This window comes from Myotis myotis, unplaced genomic scaffold (assembly GCF_014108235.1).
Source record: "Myotis myotis isolate mMyoMyo1 unplaced genomic scaffold, mMyoMyo1.p scaffold_m19_p_61, whole genome shotgun sequence".
Taxonomy (NCBI): domain Eukaryota; kingdom Metazoa; phylum Chordata; class Mammalia; order Chiroptera; family Vespertilionidae; genus Myotis; species Myotis myotis.
This window is the reverse complement of record NW_023416370.1, coordinates 155,170-169,951: the sequence shown is the minus strand read 5'-3', so window position 1 is coordinate 169,951 and position 14,782 is coordinate 155,170. Positions and strand designations below refer to the sequence as shown.

At 65.7% G+C, this 14,782-nt stretch overlaps 2 protein-coding genes and 1 pseudogene across 2 annotated transcripts; all 3 read right to left on the bottom strand.

Annotated features, from left to right (window-relative positions):
• Positions 1 to 6,647: 6,647 nt before the first annotated feature.
• On the bottom strand, positions 6,648 to 7,349 carry LOC118659608 (insulin-like). The gene is made up of 2 exons (XM_036315836.1): positions 7,162 to 7,349; positions 6,648 to 6,774 (listed from the first exon to the last, which is right to left on the bottom strand). Exons 1-2 carry the CDS (start codon positions 7,347 to 7,349, stop codon positions 6,648 to 6,650), a joined length of 315 nt encoding a protein of 104 aa, XP_036171729.1.
• Positions 7,350 to 10,297: 2,948 nt separating this feature from the next.
• On the bottom strand, positions 10,298 to 10,989 carry LOC118659596 (insulin-like). Its single transcript, XM_036315813.1, has 2 exons — positions 10,818 to 10,989; positions 10,298 to 10,407 (listed from the first exon to the last, which is right to left on the bottom strand). Exons 1-2 carry the CDS (start codon positions 10,987 to 10,989, stop codon positions 10,298 to 10,300), a joined length of 282 nt encoding a protein of 93 aa, XP_036171706.1.
• A 2,694-nt stretch (positions 10,990 to 13,683) lies between these two features.
• Positions 13,684 to 14,416, bottom strand: LOC118659595 (annotated as a pseudogene).
• Positions 14,417 to 14,782: the final 366 nt, after the last annotated feature.

The window sequence follows — 14,782 nt, the reverse complement described above, 5'->3', positions numbered from 1 at the left end:
ACCAGAATCTTGCAGCCCGGCGTCTTTAAGCGAGGGAAGGGGAGAGCAGGAGAGGCAAGGCTGGGAGGGCCCCCGGGGCACTTAGCCCTGGTACCACTGAGGCAGGGCTAGAGGCACTGACTCTCAGCAACGCCCCTGGGGGACGCAGGGCAGCGGAGGGAGCACAAAAGGGCCCTCCTGGTGCAGGAGAGAACCGAGAACCCCAGAAATCCCATCTCAAGTTTCCTCCACTTGGCTCTTTAAGTGGCCTCGTGCTGACACCTGGTGGTCACTTCTAGAATTACAGCGTCACCGCCCGAAGGTATTACACATTGGGGGGCCCCCTAAGGAGAGGAGTGGGTGGGGGCAAAGCCACCCCATTTCTCCCAACAAAGGGAGCCCCGCTGCAGGGTCGGGGTACGGGGAGTTCTGCACCTTTGCACTCGGGTGGGAGTCTCTGGTCTGCCCCCATCCTGGCATGACCGAGCGGTCAGTGAGGCCTAAGGGGACGCCCCCCGCCAGGGTCTCCGGCTCCCGGAGGGGGGGGGGGGTGCGCCCTCCCCAGGGGGTGCGGAAAGGCGGATGCCCAAAGCCAAACGTGCCCCCTGGGACACTCCGGAAGCTCCCGCTGTGTTCTGAGACTTACAGGAAGCTGTGTTACGTTTGTGTCAGAGTAAAATGAGAGCTACTGGGAGGCAGAATGTTGGGGGACCCCCCCTTCCAGACAGGCAGGGACCCGGAGACTGAAGGGGGGAGTAGTCCTGCACCGGACACAGTTTCTGTCCCCCACACCCCCTCCAACACACACACACACACACACACACACACACACACACACACCCCCAAGGCTTTCAAATCTGGCCTGAGCCTGACACCTTGTGGCCACCTGAGGAAGTGCAGCCACAGCCTCTGAAAGCGCCTGGCTTTCCTCTGCGTCAATACTGCCCTTAGGGTGACGCCTGGGCCCCTTGGCCAAACTCGGGGGTCCAGGGGGAGGAGGTAACACAGAACCCCCACCCCGAGGGCCCCGTGCTGTCAGGTCACCGAGGGCTCAGCCGCTTTCGTGGGGGCCACCAGCGGGCCGGAGTGAGGCCGCCGCAGGTTGCACACGGCCCTGGGCCCGCGGTGTCTGTGCAGGTGGCTCAGGGGTGCTCAGATGGGGCCAGGCTGGGGCAGAGGAGGCCTGAGGGGACAGCCAGCTTCGGGGGTGCAGCTGGCGGGTTGCGGGGTGCCGGCTCTGTTTTTTGGGAGCCCGTCCAAATCCCGGCTCTGCAGCAGGCCGGCGAGGCCAGGGCACCGGGGGCTCCGTGTCCCCGTGGCCTCGAGAGTCCCACGTGCTGGTGCCCAGCAGCCCGCGATCGGGGTCTGGCCCAGGAAGTGCTAATCCACTCGCTGCTCAACACCCTGAGGTGAAGGCGCATTTGCCCCTAAGCGGTCCCTCCCGGGTCGTATGGAAATGCAGCCAGGGGGCCAGCACCTCCGCAGCAGGCCCTGCCGCCCTGGGACCCTCCGTCCCCTGCATCTCCTGGGTTAAGTGCCCACCAAGAGGACTCAGAGCGCCCTGGCCAGTTTGGCTCAGTGGATACAGCGTCGGCCTGCAGACTGAAGGGTCCTGGGTTCAATTCCAATCAAGGGCACAGGCCTGAGTTTCGGGTTCTATCCCCAGTATGGGGCGTGCAGGAGGCAGCTGATCCATGATTCTCTCTCATCATGGATGTTTCTCTCTCGCCCTCTCCCTTCCTCTCTTACATCAATTAAAACAAAAAAAGAAAGAGGCCTCGGAACTTGGGGAGCAGGAGGCCGGCCAGGCAGGGTCTCTCGATGCCCGGCTCCCTTGCTGGTGAGCTGGGGCGGCTCCGGCACAGGGAGCCCCGTTCCCCGAGCGGCTCTGTGGGCCTCATTCCCTTTCCCGTCCTTTCCACGCCATGAGCCCTCCATGGCCCAGCCCACCTCCTGCCCTGAGGAGCTGGTGGCCACACCTGCCCACGGCCACACCTGCTCGCCCGGGGACTTCACCCTGGAGAGGTGCCCCTCCCATGTCCAGCCTGGGACCCCCCCCCCGCAGCCCTATGGGTGTGGGGGGGTCTCCTCTGATTCCCTTTCCGTAGACGAGGAAGCTGGGGGGCAGGGCCGGGAGGTGTGCCCTGGAGAGCCGGGCCCACGGGCACTCCCTCCGGCCCTGCACGGGCGTGGGGTGGACACTCCAGCGGCCCTACCTGCTGAGGCCAGGCCAAGAGATGAGGGCCCACAGGAGGCAGCCCATGTGTCCAGACCCCAACCTGTCCAGCCACGGGAAAGGCCTGGGGGATGCCTGAGGCCACTGCGACTCCGGGGGAGCACAGGGGACCCACAGCCTCCCCTGCTGGGCACGTGCCCCGAACAGTGAGCCCCACGCGGACTCATTCTCAGGTCCGGGCACGGGGAGGGGGTGGGTGGGGGAGAGCTCAGGCGCCTCCTCGGGGAAGACCCCTGGCCGCCTGCTTGGGCCTCGGGCCCACCTGGAGCCCAGCCTGTGCGCCCCCCCTTGCCCACAGCGGGCCAGGGCCAGGGATGCACCCCCAGCGGGCACAGGACAGACCCACTCTCCAGGCTTGGGGATGAAGCCTACCTCCCTCCCTCCTCGCCCCTGCCCTTGACAGACCGAGTCAGACCCCAGAAGGGAGGGCAGGGAGGGATAGTGACACCACCTGGGCAGAAGGCAGCCGAGGACCCGAGGGGGTGGGGGCAGAGCGGGCGCCGGCGCAGCCTGAGGGCCCCAGGGGACCGTGGGGAGGAGCCACAGGGCCCCAGGTTCTCCTTTCAGCCGTGTCCTGCGGCCGTGTGGACGGGCCCCCAGCCCGAACCCGAGCCCAGAGGGAAGGGCTGTGCGAGGTCCCGGAGTGGCTGTGGGTGCGGGAGGGGCTGGCAGGGGCCCAGCTTGCAGGCGGCGGGGCTGGAAGAACAAACGCCCGGGGCTGCAGCTGGCGGGTTGCGGGGTGCCGGCTCTGTTTTCCAAAAACACAGATGGGCCAGGAGGGGGTGGGCTGGCACGAGGCCGGCGGAATGTGGGCCCAGGTTCTGACAGCTCAGCAGCCGCCAGGGCACGTGGGACCAGTCCCAAGCCCAGCTTCGGGGGTCAGGCCGGGGGTCCCCCAAAGGCAAGGCCTGACGAGGGGGGTCTGAGCTGAGGTATGCTGGACCCGAGGGGTGGGGGCGGAGCGGGCGCAGGGGACAGTGGGGAGGCCCCGGCCCAGGCCCCCTCTCCTGGGGCCCCTGCCTGGCTGTTCCTGGGGGGCAGCCAGAAACAACAGGACGAGGAGGGGGCCCCTACCCGCTGGACTCCACCCCCACATTCTTTCTGGAACCGACCTCTGACCTCCCCACGCTGAGCAGGAGGCAGGGGCGAGGGTGGACGTGGGAAAGAGCTAACCCAGATCGCTGGCCCTGCCTTCGGCCTCCTGGCCTGGGGTCTCTGTCCCCAAAGCCCCCCTCCCCCCACGCCTGCACATGAGCCCCCACAGAGCGGGGGGCAGCCTGGCGGACAGCGACAGCCACCCCTCAGCCTGGCCTCAGTCTCCCCGGGCCCTGGGGACACTCAGCAAAGGCCCCCTCGGGGCCTGGGTTCCTGGCCCCCCTCCTGCCTCAGTTTCTCAGCTGTAACTTGGGGTTGCTGGAGGAAGTCACCCCTAAGGACTTTCTGGTTCTGGGGGTCCTGGGGCTCAGACGCTCACCGGGTACTTTCCCAGGACATTGGGGACCCAGCACGGTTGTCGGCTTCTTCCCTGGAGGCCTGGGCCCCTGAGAGGCGGGATGGGCGGCGGAGACATGGCCACCCTGTCCCCCCCAAACCTCAGGCCTCCGGAAGGCAGGGCCGGGAGCCGCCCCTCCCCCGGGCGTCGGGGGCCCCTGTGAGTGGCGGCAGGTGGGCCGTGGACCCCCCAGAGGACTGTCCCCAGGATGGCCAGCCCAGCCCACAGGAAGCCCCGCAAACGTGGGGCTCTGGCGCCCTCTGCTGGTCACACATGCAAATGGCCGCTCTGGCTGCCTTGTCCAGTGTGCAGTGCCCACCTCGTGAGTCCAGGGCCAGACCCCCCAGTGGGGACGCCTCGCTGGGCACGGGTGGCGGCCGGGGAGCAGCTGGGCTCTGCCAGGGCCCTTCTCCAGCAGCTCAGGCCCCTGGTTCCTGGTCCCACGCCCTCTCCCGGGCAGCGCCCACCAGGCACTGGGCGGGCCCTCCAGGACAGGGACCCCGCTTGGCATCGTGCCCCTCAGGGCTGTTCAGGCCCGGGGAGCGGTGAGGATGGTAAATATTCACCGCCAACAGGAGAAGGCAAACACTGCACGGGGGCCAGGTGCAGGGGCCAGGTCACGCCTGCCAGGAGCAGGCACAATCCGGGGGGCCTGCCTGGAGGCGGCCGCACTGGCAGACTGTCCTTGGTGTGTGGGCACCAGAGCGACAGACGTCCTGGCCCTGGCTTCAGTCTCCCCACTGGGAGCTCTCCCCACATGGCCCATGGGACGGGGGGACACGGGACAGGTGTGAGCAGAGTGGGACCCGTGTTGGGTGAGGACCCTGGGAAACCCAGCCCTCCCGTGAGGGAGCCGGGGGGCCCACGGTCAGGGGGCCTCCAGGACCAGCTGCTCCCCTGCTCCCCCCCCCCCCCCAGGTGACATGTGGCCGGAGGCCTTGACCCAAGGCCAGCCCCACCGGCCAGGGAGGCGGGGCCTGAGGACACAGGAGGCCTGTCCTCCAATTCCCAGAAGGGGAGGGCACAGGCCTGGGTGGATGGCAGGGCCAAGGCCTGTGGGCCTGGCCTCTGGGGGGCGGCCTGGTGGCTCCATGAAGCTGGGCCCCTGGGGCTTGGACCCCAGGGTCTGATGCCACCTCTGCCGCCAGGATCGCGTCCTTGCCGGGAACACGGGGACACCCCACCCCATATTTTCAAGAACAGTCCCGGGGGCCCAGGGACTGGAGCAAGAGGCCAGGATGGAGGGTCCGGAGCGGGAGGAGGGCAGGGCCAGCCCAGGCTGGGGATCAAGGGCCACGGCACAGCACGACCCAGATTCTTGGGTGTCGGCCCCGCACCCTGAGGGGTGACCCGGCTCCTGAGGCCCCGGAGGGCAGCCCTGAGTGACACCAGCGGCCCCCGGCCCATCTGCTCAGAGTCCCGCCCGCTGGCCCGGCCCATGTGCCCTGGACCCCAAAGGGCTCCTGCTCCCTATCCTCAGGGTCCCCGGCACCAGCAGGGCCAGACAGGACACAGGCTTGACCCCCGGCGGCCCCTTCCCACCCGCTGCGCCCAGCTCCGCCGGCCAGGGATCACGTACCTCAGCTCCCTTGGGACACCCCGGCCTCTCCCGGGGCGACTGGAGACACCTGGGTGTTCCCATGAGAATCCCTGCTCATCCCAGCCCCGGCCTCTTCTTCTTCCCTGTCCAGTGTCCGCCGGCCACCCACCGGCCCAGCCCCAGCCCCCCTGCCGGGCGGGGCCAGCTGGGGGCCAGTGCCATCCCCTCGGGGGGTGTCCAGGTGCTCGAGGGGAGGGGAGGCCTGGAGGGAGCCTTGGGGCTGAGGGACGGCTGTGGGGAGAGGGCACTGGGCCCCACCAAGAGGGGCTGGTGCGGCCAGGCCTCCCAGAGCCCACAGCCAGCAGGCCAACCGGGGCGGGGTCTCCGGGGAGGGTACAGATTGGCTTGGCCCAGTGGCAGGCAGGCTGGCCAGGCCTTGGTGCGGTCAGGTCACCCGCTGACCTCCCAGGACACGCCAGCCCGGGCACCTTGGCTCTCTGGCAAGCCAGGCGGTGGCCTGAGGGAGTGCCCAGTGGAGCCACCTGGGCTGCCATGGGTGCTGAGGAGGGTGAAGACCTGTACCTCGAGGGACCTGGTGGCAGGTCTGGGGGAGACCGCCGGCGGGGGGCGGGGGGACGTGGCTGTCGGGGGAGGAGAGGGCGGAGGGGGCGGGGTCCAGGCCTCAACCCTGGGCTGTGGGCTGTAGCCTGTGGGGGACGTAGCCCGGAGGCCCAGCACGGCGTCCCAGGGGTGCTTCCTATCCTGTCCTGTGTCCCCCAGGGCCCCGGGGCTCCTCCTGCCGGGTCCGGGCTGGGGTCCCGGGCTGCCGAGCCCACCCCGAGCTGGGCAGCATCTCATGCCCTCCCTCCTCCCTCCAGGCCCAGCCTCTCCCCTCCAAGGGCCCCCCTCAGGAGCGCCTCAGCAGCGGGATCTCGGGCCTAAAGTGGTGCAACCTCCTGAACAGCCCCATTCTGTTCCCCCAACAGCCCCAGGGGCCCGAGTGCTCGGGGCTGAGTGAAGGCTCAGCTCCCTGCCAGCCCCGGCCCCAGCCTCCCGAGACCCCCCCTTCTCTGTCCCGTCCTGAAGCGGCCGGGCCGGGAGTCCACCAGGGACCAGGCAGGGGACCACGGGCGCTGAAGGAGCTGGCCACCTGGGGACAGTACCGCCTGCCCAGGGCACCCGGTGAGTGTGGAGGAAGCTCAGAGGGGCCAGTGCAGGGAGAAAGAGGGGGGGACTCGGGGGTGCTCCGCGGCAGCCATGGCCAAGGCGGTGGCTCCTGTGCCTCCCCCACACGCCCCGCCCACACCGCACAGACCACTCAAGCAAGGCTGGTTCAGGGGTTTATTGGGTCTTGGGGGGCAGGGAGCGGCCAGGCCCAGGGTGGCTGGGCACGGGGTGGCCTAGTTGCAGTATCTCTCCAACTCATACAATGAGCAGACGTTGATGCAGCACTCCTCCACGATGCCGCTATTCTGCAGGAGCTCCTCCAGGGAGATGCGGTTCAGGACGCCTGCGCCACACCGCACAAGGAGAGATGGGGATCCGCCATCAGGGCCCCCCGAGGACCCCCACCCAGGCCCCGCCCTGAGCAGCCCGGGGAAGAGCGGGCCCTGCCGCCCGGGGTGGTCCCTGTGTTTTGCCATCAGCCCCCAGGGCCACCCACACCCCGCTCCTGGGCCCAACAGGCATTCGGGAAGGAGAGGGGGTACCCCCATGGCCAGGACCGGACCCCAAGACGACACTGCCGGGCAGCTGCCGTCAGAGGCAGAGGGAGCAGGCGGGTGCTTGTTGAGGGGGGATGCAAGGGAGGGAGGGGACAGGCCCGCCCTTGGGTTCACCCACTCTCTGCCCCTGGAGCTGACGCTGGCCAGGTAGCCGGTCCCTTTAGGATGTGATCGAGGGGCGAGGGGTGGTGGCTCACCCTGTGGGTCGGGCAGCTCCAGGGGGACCGTGGGATTGCTGAAGCCCCGATCTCCGCACATCATGGTCACCATAGCCACCAGATCCTCCCCGCACAGGTGCTCGACCTCAGACTGGGCGGGGGCGGGCGCCCAAAGGGCCAGCAGGGCGAGCAGGGGCAGGAGGCGCGTCCACAGGGCCATGGCCGGGCGTCGAGGACTGGGGACGGGTGGGGTCGATGCCAGTCAGGGGCCCGTGCCCGGCGGGGACCCCCCACCCAGTGCTCACCCTCCAGCACTTTGAGGGAAGAGCCCGCATCCTGGAGAGCCCCGACCCAGCTCCACAGCATCCCTGACCCACCTGCTTGCTGACGGCCTGTGGGTGTGGCGGGTCCAGTGGAGGGCGGAGGGCGGAGGGTGGAGGAAGGAGGGCTGCCAAGCCCGGCCTCCTTTATAGCCCGACCTGCGAGGCCGGTTGGCACACCAGGGGGTGGCACATGGCCCGAGGCTGAGGCTACATGTTCCGGACCATTTGTCCAGAGCGGAGTGTGCTGGGTGCCCAGGAACCCACCTTGGCCGTCAGCACCGCTGGGGCTGCAGGGTCATTAGAACCTTGACAAGGGGCCTGAGGCCCCGCTGTCCTCACTCAGCTGAGGCCAACGTCTCCCCGTCTCCCCGGCACAAGGCCATGTTTCCACATCAGCCCAGGGAGGTGGGTGTGTGGGGACTCTTCCTGCCCAGCCCTGGGCTCCCCCCGCCCCCACCTCGCACCTCTGGTCTCCCCTCCAGACACCGGGTGGTCCAACTGCAGGGCTGAGACCGTGAGGGACATCACCTGTGTGTGGGGACCTGGCGTATAAGAATATGTGTGCTCCCCCTCTTAGCACTATGTGTTTTAAACAGGACCACCTCCCCGAGAAAGGTTGTTCCCCCAGGTTAGGGATTAACAGCACTAAGGAAGAGAATAAATCAGTAAATCCCCCTAGTGTTACAGAAAGACCATGTACTACTTATGAAGAACTTGGACCAAGACTGTTGGCAATAAATTTGGGACTGGTTGGGCCCACATCCCCAGGGGTCTGCCCACCAGGGAAAGCACCAAAGCCTATCCACCTGGAGACCCACCGACACAGGGCAGTCCCAGGGAAGGCAAGCAGCGAGACCGGGAGGACATAACCTTTACTGGGTAGGATAAACTCCTTCAGTACTTCCTTAACCTATTAGTACAGCAGTGACCTTGGAAGAGCCCTTGTGATGGAACACAGAGATTAACCTAGATGACATTTAAATCAATAGAACTAGATAGAGACCGGATATTTGGCATAGGTCAGATAAGAAACAAGGAACTGTAGAACCTTACCCAGAACATACCATGATGTGGCCGAAACCGGTTTGGCTCAGTGGATAGAGCGTCGGCCTGCGGACTGAGGGGTCCCGGGTTCGATTCTGGTCAGGGGCATGTACCTGGGCTGCGGGCACATCCCCAGTGGGGGATGTGCAGGAGGCGGCTGATCGATGTTTCTCTCCCATCGATGTTTCTGGCTCTCTATCTCTCTCCCTTCCTCTCTGTAAAAAATCAATAAAATATATTAAAAAAAAAAACAAAAACATACCATGATGTGATTATAGAGGCATGCTTATAGGATCAAATGGTATAAATACAGATGTAACAGGACAAAAAAGAGAACCTCCCTATGCTGATCAACTGAACACTTCTCCAGGTCCTTCCTTCTTCGCCGACTCCGTCCACACCTTTGGGAACCCCTGAACCTGCTGGGGCTGGACCCCAACATATGGAGCCCGAACAGGGACCCTTAGGTAAGCCCCCCATTCCTCTAGGTAAGCCCCACTCTCGAGATGGATAGGACTCCACCGTAGGAAGAGGGTGGAGAGTCTTCGCCGACTCCGTCCACACCTTTGGGAACCCCTGCAACAGGATTCCCATAGGTAAGCCCTTCCCCACTCCATTGAGAACCCCACACTCGGGATGGGTAGGACTCCACCTGGGTGCTGCAGACCCCCCTATAGAGGATAAGTAGGGTAAGAAGGTGGATAGTACAGACCTTAGATTGAGAAGATGTGCCATACTGAGTCTAAAGAAAAAACACTCCGTATTGATCTTTTAACACATATGCTGCTAGCACAGGAGTTAGGTACAGATTGGCTTGGCCCATTGGCTTGGCCCAGTGGCTGGCAGGCTGGCCAGGCCTTGGTGCGGTCAGGTCACCCGCTGACTTCCCTGGCTCCCTGGCATGCCAGGCGGTGGCCTGAGGGAGTGCCCAGAGGAGCCACCTGGGCTGCCATGGGTGCTGAGGAGGGTGAAGACCTGGACCTCGAGGGACCTGGGGGCAGGTCTGGGGGTGACCGCCGGTGTGGGGCGCACGGACGTGGCTATCGGGGTGGAGGAGAGGGCGGAGGGGACGGGGTCCCAGCCTCAGCCCTGGGCTGTGGGCTGTAGCCTGTGGCGGACACAGACCGGAGGCCCAGCTCGGGGTCCGAGGGGTGCTGCCTGTCCTGTCTTGTGTCCCCCGGGGCCCCGGCGCTCCTCCTGCAGGATCCGGGCTGGGGTCCCGGGCTGCCGAGCCCACCCCGAGCTGGGCAGCATCTCATGCCCTCCCTCCTCCCTCCCGGCCCAGCCTCTCCCCTCCAAGGTCCACCCTCAGGAGAGCCCCAGCAGCAGGCTTCTCTGCCTAAAGTGGGGCAACCTCCTGAACAGCCCCATTCTGTTCCCCCAACAGCCCCAGGGGCCCGAATGCTCGGGGCTGAGTGAAGGCTCAGCTCCCTGCCCGTCCCGGCCCCAGCCTCCAGAGACCCCCCCTTCTCTGTCCCGTCCTGAAGCAGCCGGGCCGGGAGTCCACCAGGGACCAGGCAGGGGACCACGGGCGCTGAAGGAGCTGGCCACCTGGGGACAGTACCGCCTGCCCAGGGCACCCGGTGAGTGTGGAGGAAGCTCAGAGGGGCCAGTGCAGGGAGAAAGAGGGGGGGACTCGAGGGTGCTCCGCGGCAGCCATGGCCAAGGCGGTGGCTCCTGTGCCTCCCCCACACGCCCCGCCCACACCGCACAGACCACTCAAGCAAGGCTGGTTCAGGGGTTTATTGGGTCTTGGGGGGCAGGGAGCGGCCAGGCCCAGGGTGGCTGGGCACGGGGTGGCCTAGTTGCAGTATCTCTCCAACTCATACAATGAGCAGACGTTGATGCAGCACTCCTCCACGATGCCGCTATTCTGCAGGAGCTCCTCCAGGGAGATGCGGTTCAGGACGCCTGCGCCACACCGCACAAGGAGAGACGGGGATCCGCCATCAGGGCCTCCCCAGGACCCCCACCACGGCCCTGCCCTGAGCAGCCCGGGAAGAGCGGGCCCTGCCGCCCGGGGTGGTCCCTGTGTTTTGCCATCAGCCCCCAGGGCCACCCACACCCCGCTCCTGGGCCCAACAGGCATTCGGGAAGGAGAGGGGGTACCCCCATGGCCAGGACCGGACCCCAAGACGACACTGCCGGGCAGCTGCCATCAGAGGCAGAGGGAGCAGGCGGGTGCTTGTTGAGGGGGGATGGAAGGGAGGGAGGGAACAGGCCCGCCCTTGGGTTCACCCACTCTCTGCCCCTGGAGCTGACGCTGGCCAGGTAGCCGGTCCCTTTAGGATGTGACCGAGGGGCGAGGGGTGGTTGCTCACCCTGTGGGTCGGGCAGCTCCAGGGGGGCCATGGGATTCTTGAAGCCCCGATCTCCGCATGTTATGGTCATCACATCCTCCAGATACTCGCCGCACAGGTGCTGGTCCTCAGACTGCGCGGGGGCGGGCGCCCAGAGGGCCAGCAGGGGCAGGAGGCGCGTCCATAGGGCCATGGACGGGCGTCGAGGACTGGGGACGGGTGGGGTCGATGCCAGTCAGGGGCCCATGGCCGGCGGGGACCCCCCACCCAGTGCTCACCCTCCGGCGCTTTGAGGGAAGAGCCCGCATCCTGGAGAGCCCCAACCCAGCTCCGCAGTGTCCCTGACCCACCTGCTTGCTGACGGCCTGTGGGTGTGGCGGTCCAGCGGAGGGCGGAGGGCTGGGGGCTGCCGGGCCCGGCCTCCTTTATAGCCCCACCTGCCGGGCTGGTTGGCACACCAGGGGGTGGCACATGGCCCGAGGCTGAGGCTACACGTTCCGGATCATTTGTCCAGAGCGGAGTGTGCTGGGTGCCCAGGAACCCGCCTTGGCCGTCAGCACCGCTGGGGCCTCAGGGTCATTAGAACCTTGACAAGGGGCCTGATGGCCCTGCTGTCCCCACTAACCTGAGGCCAACGTCTCCCTGTCTCCCCGGCACAAGGCCATGTTTCCACATCAGCCCAGGGAGGTGGGTGTGTGGGGACTCTTCCTGCCCAGCCCTGGCCCCCCACCGCGCCCCCCCCCCTGCACCTCTGGTATCCCCTCCAGGCCCCGGGTGATACAACTGCAGGGCTGAGACCATGAGGGACATCACCTGTGTGTGGGGACCTGGCGTATATGAATATGTGTGCTCCCCCTCTTAGCACTATGTGTTTTAAACAGGATCATCTCTTCGATAAAGGTTGTTCCCCCAGGTTAGGGATTAACAGCACTAAGGAAGAGAATAAATCAGTAAATCCCCCTAGTGTTACAGAAAGACCATGTACTACTTATGAAGAACTTGGACCAAGACTGTTGGCAATAAATTTGGGACTGGTTGGGCCCACATCCCCAGGGGTCTGCCCACCAGGGAAAGCACCAAAGCCTATCCCCCTGGAGACCCACCGACACAGGGCAGTCCCAGGGAAGGCAAGCAGCGGGGCTGGGAGGACATAACCTTTACTGGGTAGGATAAACTCCTTCAGTCACTTCCTTGTAGCCTATCAGTAGAGCAGTGACCTTGGAAGAGCCCTTGTGATGGAACACAGAGATTAACCTAGGTGACATTTAAATCAATAGAACTAGATAGAGACAGGATTTTTGGCAAAGGTCAGATAAGAAACAAGGAACTGTAGAACGTTACCCAAAACATACCATGATGTGATTATAGAGGCCTGCTTATAGGATCAAATGGTATAAATACAGATGTAACAGGACAATAAAGAGAGAACCTAGCTATGATGATCACCTGAACGCTGCCACCGAGTCCTTCCTTCTTCGCCGACTCCGTCCACACCTCTGGGAACCCCTGGACCTGCTGGGGCTGGACCCCAACATATGGAGCCCGAACAGGGACCCTTAGGTAAGCCCCCCATTCCTCTAGGTAAGCCCCACTCTCAGGACGGATAGGACTCCACCGTAGGAAGAGGGTGGATAGTCTTCGCCGACTCCGTCCACACCTTTGGGAACCCCGGAACAGGATTCCCCTAGGTAAGCCCCTCCCCCCTCCATTGAGAACCCCACACTCGGGACGGGTAGGACTCCACCGGGGTGCTGCAGACCCCCCTATAGAGGATAAGTAGGGTAAGAAGGTGGATAGTACAGACCTTAGATTGAGAAGATGTGCCATACTGAGTCCAAAGAAAAAACACTCCGTATTGATCTTTTAACACATATGCTGCTAGCACAGGAGTTAGGTACAGATTGGCTTGGCCCAGTGGCTGGCAGGCTGGCCAGGCCTTGGTGCGGTCAGGTCACCCGCTGACTTCCCTGGCTCCCTGGCATGCCAGGCGGTGGCCTGAGGGAGTGCCCAGAGGAGCCACCTGGGCTGCCATGGGTGCTGAGGAGGGTGAAGACCTGGACCTCGAGGGACCTGGGGGAAGGTCGGGGGGTGACCGCTGGCGGTGGCGGGGGGACGTGGCTGTTTGGAGGAGGAGAGGGCAGAGGGGGCGGGGTCCAGGCCTCATCCCTGGGCTGTGGGCTGTAGCCTGTGGGGGACACAGCCCGGAGGCCCAGCACGGGGTGCCAGTGGTGCTGCCTATCCTGTCTTGTGTCCCCCAGGGCCCCGGGCCTCCTCCTGAAGGGTCGGGGCTGGGGTCCCGGGCTGCCGAGTCCACCCGAGCTGGGCAGCATCTCATGCCCTCCCTCCTCCCTCCCGGCCCAGCCTCTCCCCTCCCAGGGCCCCCCTCAGGAGCGCCCCAGCAGCGGGCTTCTCAGGCCTAAAGTGGAGCAACCTCCTGAACAGCCCCATTCTGTTCCCCCAACAGCCCCAGGGGCCCGAGTGCTCCGGGCTGAGTGAAGGCCTAGCTCCCTGCCAGCCCGACCCCAGCCTCCTGAGACCCCCCCTTCTCTGTCCTGAAGAGAAGGGTCCTGAAGCAGCCAGGCCGGGAGTCCACCAGGGACCAGGCAGGGGACCGCGGGCGCTGAAGGAGCTGGCCACCTGGGGACAGTACCGCCTGCCCAGGGCACCTGGTGAGTGTGGAGGAAGCTCAGAGGGGCCAGTGCAGAGAGAAAGAGAGGGGGGACTCGGGGGTGCTCCGCAGCAGCCATGGCCAAGGCGGTGGCCCCTTTGACTCCCCCACACGCCCCGCCCACACCGCACAGACCACACAAGCAAGGCTGGTTCAGGGGTTTATTGGGTCTCGGGGGTCAGGGAGCGGTCAGGCTCAGGGTGGCTGGGCGCGGGGGGCCTATTTGCAGTATCTCTCCAGCTGGTAGAGCGAGCAGATGCCGTAGCAGCACTCCTCCACGATGCCGCGCTTCTGCAGGAGCTCCTCCAGGGCCAGGGCCTGCGGGCCGCCCGCGCCCATCTCCACCTCCCCCGCTGCCCAGGAGGAGAGATGGGGATCCGCCATCAGGGCCGCCAGAGGACCCCCACCCCGGCCCCGCCCCAAGCAGTCCTGGGGAGAGCGGGCCCTGCCACCCTGGGTGGTCCCTGCTTTTTGCCATCTGCCCCCTGGGCAACCTCACACAGCCTGCCCTGAAGCTGGGCCCCACAGGCATTCAGGCAGGAGAGGAGGGCACCCCTATGGCCAGGACCGGACCCCAAGATGACACTGCCGAGCAGCTGCCGTCAGAGGCAGAGGGAGCAGGTGGGGGCTTGTTGAGGGGGGATGAAAAGCAGGGAGGGGACAGGCCCGCCCTCGGGTTCAACCACTCTCTGCCCCTGGAGCCGACACTGGCCAGGTAGCCGGTTCCTTTAGGATGTGACCGAGGGGTGAGGGGTGGTGGCTCACCCTATGGGTCGGGAAGCTCCCGGCGTTCCGTGGGATTGTAGAAGCCCCGATCTCCGCACACTGCAGACAGCGTATCCACCAGATCCTCGCCGCACAGGTGCTTGTCCCCATCCTGAGCAGGGGTGGGGGCGGGCTCCCAGAGGGCCAGCAGGGCGAGCAGGGGCAGGAGGCGCGTCCACAGGGCCATGGACGGGCGTCGAGGACTGGGGACGGGTGGGGTCGATGCCAGTCAGGGGCCCGTGCCCGGAGGGGACCCCCCACCCAGTGCTCACCCTCCAGCACTTTAACGGAAGAGCCTGCATCCTGGAGAGCACCGACCCAGCTCCACAGCATCCCTGACCCACCTGCTTGCTGACGGCCTGTGGGTGTGGTGGTCCAGCGGAGGGCGGAGGGCTGGGGGCTGCCGGGCCCGGCCTCCTTTATAGCCCCACCTGCCGGGCTGGTTGGCACCCCAGGGGGTGGCCAATGGCCCGGGGCTGAGGCTACACGTTCCGGACCATTTGCCCAGAGATGAGTGTGCTGGGTGCCCAGGAACCCGCCTTGGTCGTCAGCA

Bases quoted from the DNA above. Each gene is read 5' to 3' on its own strand.
- LOC118659608 (XM_036315836.1), bottom strand. From the start codon at position 7,349: ATGGCCCTGTGGACGCGCCTCCTGCCCCTGCTCGCCCTGCTGGCCCTT. The intron at 6,775-7,161 runs ACCACCCCTCGC...CCCATCTCTCCT, and splicing joins CCCGACCCACAGGGTGAGCC to TGTGCGGTGTGGCGCAGGCG.
- LOC118659596 (XM_036315813.1), bottom strand. From the start codon at position 10,989: ATGGCCCTATGGACGCGCCTCCTGCCCCTGCTGGCCCTCTGGGCGCCC. The intron at 10,408-10,817 runs GTGAGCAACCAC...GGTGTGGCGCAG, and splicing joins GGAGCTGCCCGACCCACAGG to GCGTCCTGAACCGCATCTCC.